Source organism: Mus pahari, chromosome 21 (assembly GCF_900095145.1).
Source record: "Mus pahari chromosome 21, PAHARI_EIJ_v1.1, whole genome shotgun sequence".
Lineage (NCBI taxonomy): Eukaryota > Metazoa > Chordata > Mammalia > Rodentia > Muridae > Mus > Mus pahari.
The window spans coordinates 32074866-32083485 of NC_034610.1; the positions used below are offsets into that span (position 1 = coordinate 32074866).

At 41.6% G+C, this 8620-nt stretch overlaps 1 protein-coding gene across 1 annotated transcript in view; it reads left to right on the forward strand.

Moving 5' to 3' along the window:
* The window catches only part of Lats1 (large tumor suppressor kinase 1), a 28241-nt gene that overhangs the window by 2622 nt on the left and 16999 nt on the right, over window positions 1–8620 (forward strand). Inside the window, exon 2 of the mRNA XM_021221415.1 lies at window positions 5450–5931. Within this exon, the coding sequence (XP_021077074.1) occupies window positions 5584–5931 (348 nt within the window). The 5' untranslated portion in view covers window positions 5450–5583. The remainder of the gene's footprint in view (window positions 1–5449; window positions 5932–8620) is intronic.

Sequence of the window (8620 nt, forward strand, 5' to 3'; positions counted from 1 at the left end):
TGGTTATGAGCCACCATGTGGTTGCTGGGATTTGAACTCTGGACCTTTGGAAGAGCAGTCGGGTGCTCTTACCCACTGAGCCATCTCACCAGCCCTCATCTAGTGTTCTTAACCACTGAGAGCCATCTCTTAGCCCCTTGATCAGATAATTCTTGTAAAGTACTTGGGAGAAAATGTCAGTGGACAGATGTGTCACTGTTGCCCTCTTAGCACTTAGGACTGCTGCTAAGGAACAGTACAGTCTTATCTTTTAAATATATATATATGTGTGTGTGTGTGTGTGTGTGTGTGTGTGTGTGTGTGTGTGTGTGTGTATTTATTTATTTTAAGTTACACTGTCTTCGGACACAGCAGAAGAGGGCATCAGGTCTCATTACAGAGGGTTGTGAGCCATCCTGTGACTGCTGGGATGTAAACTCAGGACCTCCAGCCCAATACATTCTCTCTTTATTCCCAAGTATTTTAGCAGGTTGTCTTTATAAACTTAACCCAGCCCAAGGCACAGCTCTGTTCTTGTTTGTTTCTGAGACCGGTTCTTCCTGCAATAGCCCTACTAGTTCTGTAACCCACTGAGAGTCATTAGGCTGCCCTTGAACTCACAGGCGTCTTCCTGCCTCAGCCTGTGGAGTTCTGGGATTAAAGGTGTATTTTAAAGCTCTGAAATCTTACTGTGTAGTTGTACCAGTTTGGGTTGTTGTTGTTGTTCTTTTTGTTTTTGTTTAATGCATTTTTGAAGAAGGTTCATTCTTTTTTTTTTTTTTCATTCTTTTTTTAAATGGAAGCTTTATTTCAATCTAAAGCACTTTAACTGTCCTGTCAAGGTTGAGTGTAATCGAGAAAGCTTAAAACATTGGTGTGATGAAAATGCCCTGTGCTAGGCTAGAGTGTGTGGAATCCACTCTAGCAGTACCCCTAGCTGGTTACAAGATAACCTTATGCAAGCATTTTACTTCTAGGTCTAGTGCTTTGTGCGTTAGAAGAAACACTCGGGACACCAAATCCCCTGACTCTGTGGCTAGGAAAACCAAGAATATAACAGAAGCAGTCATTCTATTTGAGTCGTGTAAAATATGTCTTGTGTTCAGGTAATAAGTAGCTCCTGAAGAGATTTTCTGTTAGGGGAGGTATTTACATGAAGCCTTGCACGTTGAGTATAATTTTTACAAAAAAAATATGGCATAGGCTCTCTCAGGAACATGGAAGAGTTAAGTCATTAAAGTAGAAAATCATGAAGCGTGTCAGCTGAGAGCCGATCATCTGGCTTGCTTAGGATGTGAAGTACAAGTGCAGAGATAGAAGTATGGACCTGAGATACAGAGGTAAGAGGAAGGCTACCAACTTTCAGGACTCCTCCCTGCTGAAGGGAGCCTGTCTGGTGCTTGTTGAAAACTTAGGATTGAACTTAATTTGATGTTCATAACAACCTTGAGATAGATCCAGTTTTTGCACATATTTGAAGATGAAAAATTGGCACAGAAGCTAAGCAGCTTGCCCAGAGTCACACAGCTAGTCAGTTGAAAAGTTGAGAGTCAAATTGGAGGCGGAAACAGGCAGATCCCTTCTGCATAGGGAGCTCTAGGCCGGCCTGAGCTGGTCCTGCTTTGTTAGCTATACTTTCCTAGAAGATGAGCTTACATTTCCAGAATTTTATTAACTAATTTTTTTTGGTGGTTTTATAGATCAAACCTGGGGTTCTGAGCATGCTAGACAATATTGAGGTATATTGTCAGCCCAGTGCCCTGATTTTAAATGTGTTTCCTTTCATAAACATGTATATGTAGGTTTGTTTGTTTGTTTGTTTGTTTGTTTTTGCAGTGCTGGGTCTAGAACCCAGGACCTCTCATATGCTAAGCATTTTTCCACTGAACTACACCTACAGCCATTAGTTCTTTGACTCAGCAATTCTGCTTCTCAGACTTTACCTTAAGGAATACCCGTCACTGCGTGCTCAAAACTGTTTATTGCATGATTGGTGGAGGTGATTTCTTTTGTTTGAGGCATGATCTTGCCATGTAACTCAGGCTAGCCTAGAACTCATGTTCCTATTTCTTTCAGCTTTCTAGTACTGGGGTTGCAGACCTGGTCCCTCTGTGTCTGTCTGTCTGTCTTATAGTATTTTTATTAACTGACTTTGATACATTCAAGGACTATGTTGTATATATGTAAACTATAAAGCATAATTAATGACAATTCATTGACTCCCCCCATTCTGAGAACTAGAATAGTCATGTAATTGAGGTTATCAGTCTTACATGGACTTATCTTGAACTTACTATGTAGCTAAGGATATCCTTGAACTTTTATTACAGGGGTACACTATTCTACTTGCGTTATATGATGCTAGGGATTTAAATCCAGGACTAGATGCTTGCTAGACCAGCACTTTACCAACTATTACTTAATTTTATTTTTTAAGGCAGGGTCTCATTTCATCTAGCCCCTCTTAATCCTACATAGCCAAAGTTAACCTTGAATTTCTGACCCTGTTGTCTCTATCTCCCAGGTACTAGATAGTAGGATTGGAGAACAAAGTACCATCACATCCAGTTTGCTCTAGTGCTGGAGAGAGAACCTAGACCTTTTCTAGGCCAGCACTCTACTACCTGATATCGCCACCCCATTTCTTTCTTTTTTTTTTTTTTAAGATTTATTTATTTATTATATATAAATACACTGTAGCTGTCTTCAGACACTCCAGAAGAGGGCATCAGATCTTGTTACGGATGGTTATGAGCCACCATGTGNAAGAGGGCATCAGATCTTGTTACGGATGGTTATGAGCCACCATGTGGTTGCTGGGATTTGAACTCCGGACCTTCTGAAGAGCAGTCAGGTGCTCTTACCCACTGAGCCATCTCACCAGCCCTTCTTTTTCTTTTTTAAAACAGTTTATGCATATGAGTGTTTTACCTGTATCTATATCTGCCTAGGTACCACTTGCAACCCTGTTGCTGGGAGAGGCCAGCAGTGGGTAAGGGATCAAGGGATCTTCTGGAACTGGAGTTACAGGTGGTGTGGTATGAGCTGCCAAGTGGATGCTGGGAACTGAACCCTGGTCCTCTGAATTGTGGTCACTGCTCTTAACCACAGAGTCCTCTTTCCAGCCTTGTGGTTTCTTTTTTTTATTTCCTTTCTCCCCCCCCCCCCCCCCCAGGCAGGTTCTCTGCTGGGATTAAAGGCGTGCGCCACCACTGCCCAGCTCAGTGTTTTTAATGCCAATTCATAACCATACCATTATTGTCTAAAACTATTTCCCTTTTCTAGCCAAAGTACACTTTTTTTTTTCTTCAGATTTTCTCTACTAAGTCTGGCCAAGGAAGCCAGCAATAACCAAGCCATAGTGCGAAATCCAGTGGGACTTTCTCCTTTAGACTGATTAATCCATCACCTTTACATTCATTCTAACAGACATTTCTCAGGACACATTCTTGGCCAGAATGCAGCATGTTGACCTTTAGTTCAGTTCTCAGTAGAGTTCCTGTTCCTGTCTGAAATCCTTTCCTACCTGTGTTTCTCCTACTGTTCTGGTTTTGCCTTTGGGCCAGAGTTGCCCCTTGGGCTCTGTTCACATCATTCCAGAGCCTCTCTAGCCTACATCCTCAAAGTTTTCTAAATTCTTCCTATAAATCAATACTGAAGGCTCCTGAACCATATGGTCACTCAGAGCAAGAACCCCCTTCTTTGATACTAATTTTGTTAGATTTTTTTTTTTTTTAATTTAAGAATATTTTCACACAAGTAAGCTTTTGTGTGTGCTTTACAACCTGGTTGGAAAAACATTTCCTGAGTTAAACACACTTGGTTACTTACAAAGCATATGTGCTCTTCCAACATAAAAAGAAAGGCCTCAAGAGTGTCTTTAGCTACAAAGGGAGTCCCTACTGTCTTTAGTCCCCTGAAGGGGTGATTGCCTGCAGGCACCGTAGTATCAGGGTGGATCCCAAGGATCCACCCAGTAATCAGTCTTGGCAGCAAGCATCTTCACCTGCTGAGACAGGTGACTGGCCCTTTCCAAATTGGTCACTGTGACAAATTACTTTGGATAAGTTAGGAGAGGAAAAAATATGATGGTTGATAGTTTTAGAGGTTTTAATCTGGGATACATGGCAGAACATCTCACATGACAGCCAATAAGGAGGACAGAGCAGGATCTGGAACAAAATATAGCCCTCTACAGATGTTCCCCCGTCCTTCTTCATTTAGGACTTTCTAAAGTCCCTGGGACTTGTCATATTCAAGCTATAACAATACTGCCTTTTAGAAATAAACATAAGGGGCTGGAGAGATGGCTCAGTGGTTAAGAGCACTGACTGATCTTCCAGAGGTCCTGAGTTCAATGCCCAGCTCACAACCATCTGTAATGGGATCCAATGCACTCTTCTAGTATGTGTCTGAAGACACTGCAGTGTACTCATATAAATAAATGTTAAAAAAATCTTTAAAAAGAAAAGAAAGAAAAATAAAATGTAGCTGGTTTAATCCAACAGAGGCTTCTGTCTTGCTTACATGTCTGATGGGAATCAGTCATGGTTTAATCCCACTGTTTCAAAATGAAGCCTCTTAATGTCCTTGAAGCAAGGAATGCACTCAAATTTTTAATTGCCTTAGTTCAAAACTGAGAAATGTGACCCCTGTTCAAAAGGCTTTTGTTGGAGTTGCCCAGGAGGACTGGAGGTACTGTGTGAATGCAACCTCTGCTTTAGGGTATTTATTTAAAATAACTGGGGGCCAGTGAGATGGCTCTTCCAGAAAAGGTATTTACTGTAAGCCTGAGCCTGGGTTTTAACCCAGGTTATAGATATTCCTACTCACATCCTATAGTCTGGGAAGTAAACCCAAACATAGGTTTTGAATCTTGTGAAAAACTAATGTATAACCCTTTTAAAAGAGCTAACACCCTTCTAAGTAAGTCTTAAACAGAAGTCTAATTTCTAAGATTTAAAATTGGAGGAGGGAATTGCTTAAGGTTCACTTAGTAATTCTTTATGGTTGTATATGCTTTACTTTCTAACACAATTTGAAGGTTTATTTATTTGTTACAAATGCTGCTAGTTAGAAATATTGGGTTTTGGTTGGTTTTTTTTTTTTTTTTTTTTTTTTGTTGTTGTTGTTGTTGTTGTTGACAACAACAAGGTTTCTCTGTGTAGCTCTGGCTGTCCTGGAACTCACTCTGTAGACCAGGCTGGCCTCAAATTCAGAAATCCACCTGCCTCTGCCTCTGCCTCTGCCTCCCAAGTGCTGGGATTAAAGGCATGTGCCACCACTGTCCAGCTAGAAATATTGTAAATCCACTTTGGAAACTAGGAAATAGGCACAGAGAGGTGTAGTAACTTACCTGGATCCTACAGTAGTACGTCATGAAGTCTGAGCTTCCACTGGGAGCTAGCAACTCCCATAGCAGTGGAGAACTGCTTCATCAATCACTCCAGCTGTGTGTTTTCTTTCCTAGGTTAGTTACTTCCACTGTAAAGGATTTTAACATTCCTGGGGACTTCCCCTTTCACCTTGGCTCAGAAGGAAGCTCCGAGTCTTTGGGTTAGCTCCTGAAGAAGTGCGTTGCAGGGGCCACATATAGATGCTTTCATGAAGAGGGGTGAAAAGCCAGAAGGGTACAGACAGATGAGGCCTAAGACCTTTCCTGCCAGCAACTACCCTGGCAGCAGCCGGCAGATGCTGCAGGAGATCCGAGAATCCCTGAGGAATTTGTCAAAACCATCTGATGCTTCGAAGGCCGAGCATAACCTCAACAAGATGTCGACTGAAGATCCCAGGCAGGTGAGAAATCCACCCAAATTTGGCACACATCATAAAGCCTTGCAAGAAATTCGAAACTCTCTACTGCCGTTTGCAAACGAGACAAGCTCTTCCCGGAGCCCTTCAGAAGTTAATCCACAGATGTTTCAGGATTTGCAGGCTGCTGGCTTTGATGAGGTAAGAACTTTTAAAAACAAAAATAAAAACAAACAAACACCCTCACAAATGGTTTTTCTTATTCTGTGAGGCAAACAACTTCAAGGAGAGCTCATAAGGAAGTTTCTTTTGAGAGGACTTAACTGTACATTTAAATTTGTGTGTTCCATTAACAAAGACTACTACATTAATAACCTTACTAATTAGTACAGCAGAATGATTGTTATTTCTTTAGTTTCTGTTGGGGAAGTCATGAAACCGGAGTGGAGGCGCAACTGAGGAAGGCTTCGAGTGAGGATGGACAGGCTTGGTCGCAGCCTGAGATACTGACACTGAGCTCAGCTGCTGCTGAGAGTGAGAGTGTCAAGGCTAGGAAGTCTAGATTCATCGTAGGAGAGAGTGACAGTGACTAAGAAGTATAATTATATCATTCAGATCCAGTTTTAAATTCTCCCAAACTATTACATTTAGTTCAGGTTAAGAAAACCAAGTCCTTACTGTCTATTCCAGATCTTCTTGTGGAACTTTTTCATAACATAGTTAATCACATTTTGTTTATTAGTAAAATTTGTTTTTCACAGCAGCATACTTTGTGAGTATTTTAGATGCGGAAATTATTTTAGATAAAAATCAGTTGTGTACAGACCATGGCTCACAGGTTAAGAGCAGTGACTGCACTTCTGGAGGACCCAAGTTCGATTCCTAGCACCTACATGGATGCTTACCACCATCTATATAACTCCAGTTTCAAGATTCCTTACCCTCTGGTCTCCTCGAGCACATGATGCAGAGACATACACTCAGGCAAATACTCATACACATACATTAATTGTTAAAAATGAGCTATGTAAAATGTAACTAATGGTAAATAATCAGGAGTCACAGCCAGGCACAGTGTGACTCATGCTAGCTCTGGGAGTACTTGAGTTAGGGGGATTTTAAGTTCTGGGATAGCTGTGGGCTCTTATAAAATAAAAAAATAACTTACATACTTTTTAATTTCAAAAGAGGAAGGCCCAGGGCAGAGTTACAGTCAAATCAAAACAAACCAAAGCTCAGCAGTGTACAAAAAAGTTCAGTGCTTACTGTGGGGTCCCACTCATGAGTCTGGGCTCCTGTGTTGGGGGGTCCCACTCATGAGTCTCTGGGCTCCTGTGTGTGGGATCCCACTCATGAGTCTCTGGGCTCCTGGGGCCTGGGCAGTGGCACGTCACTGGCTCTGCCATCCATACTGCTTATAGCTTGTCCCCTAGGTTCAGGCTGGCCCCACTCTACAGCAACTACTGTCCTTGACAGTCATCCAATTATACTGGCACCTCCAAAGTGTTTGGGTCTCCAGTGTGACTGGGCTACATATGCTGGGCACTTTTCAGGGACTCTGAATCTGCTACTTGGTGTCAAGCTTCAACTTCTCTCCATGACTTCTTCAAATTCCTGGGGCTTCTACTTCAAGTAAGGCTGCACATTCACCACTGACTTTCCTGGCCTCTCACAGTACAAAGCCTCAGCTACTCCAACATGCCTTCAACACTAGTACCACCTGGGAAACTTACACATTGCCGAGTTTGGCTCTTAGCACAAGGTCAATCCTTGGCTCCCTTTGGACCACAGCTTCTGTGTACTTATCCCAAGGAAACACTTCCTAGAATAGTTTACCTCAGTGATGGTGGTCTTTTCTTAATCACAGATATTTTTAAGTCCCAACATTATCTTCCAGGTTACCACAGCAGTTCATAAGCTATGATGAGCTTTTCTCCATGGCTTATCTTACCCAGAATTCCAATCTTTCTATAGTCCTTCCTAAGAATGAGGTATAAGACATAGATCTTGTCTCAGCAATATCCCATGAACCTGGAGCCAGTTTTCTGTTTTAGTTGTAGTTTCTTTGCTATGATAAAACATCATGACTAAAAAAGCAAACTGGGGAGAAAAGGATTTAATTCACCCTAACATTTATAAGTCCATCACTCAGAAAGCCGAGGCAGGAACTCAGCAGGAACCTGGACATAGGAAGTGGAGCAGAAGTTGTGAATAAGTGCTGCTTACTGACTTGCTCCTCATAGCTTTCTCAGCTTGCTTTTTTAGAGCACTCAGGATCACCTCACCTCAGATCCCATTACAGATGCTGTGAACCACCATGTGGTTGATGGGAATTGAACTCAGGACCTCTGGAAGAGCAGTCAGTGCCCATTTTTCTTTCTTTAAGACAGTAATTCACGGGCTGGAGAGATGGCTCAGTGGTTAAGAGCACTGACTCTTCTTCCAGAGGTCCTAAGTTCAATTCCCAACAACCACATGGTGGCTCACAACCATCTGCAATGGGATCCAGTGCCCTCTTCTGATGTGTCTGAAGACAGCTACAGTGTACTCATATACATAAATAAATAAAATCTTTAAAAAAAAAAAAAAAAAAGACAGTATAGCCCTGACTGGCCTAGACCTTGCTATGTAGACCAGGTTGCAGAATTACCTACCTCTGCCTCACTGGAAATACAAGGGACAGCTTTTATTTTGTTTTAGATTTTTTTTTTAAATTTTCTTTTTTAAGATTTGGTTGTTTGGTTAGTTTTTTGTTTATTTTTGTTTGGTTGGTTTTTTTTTTTTTTTTTTTATTTATTTATTATATATAAGTACACTGTAGCTGTCTTCAGACACACCAGAAGAAGGCATCAAATCTGGCAGAGAAATAGTCTCACTCCAATCTTCCTTG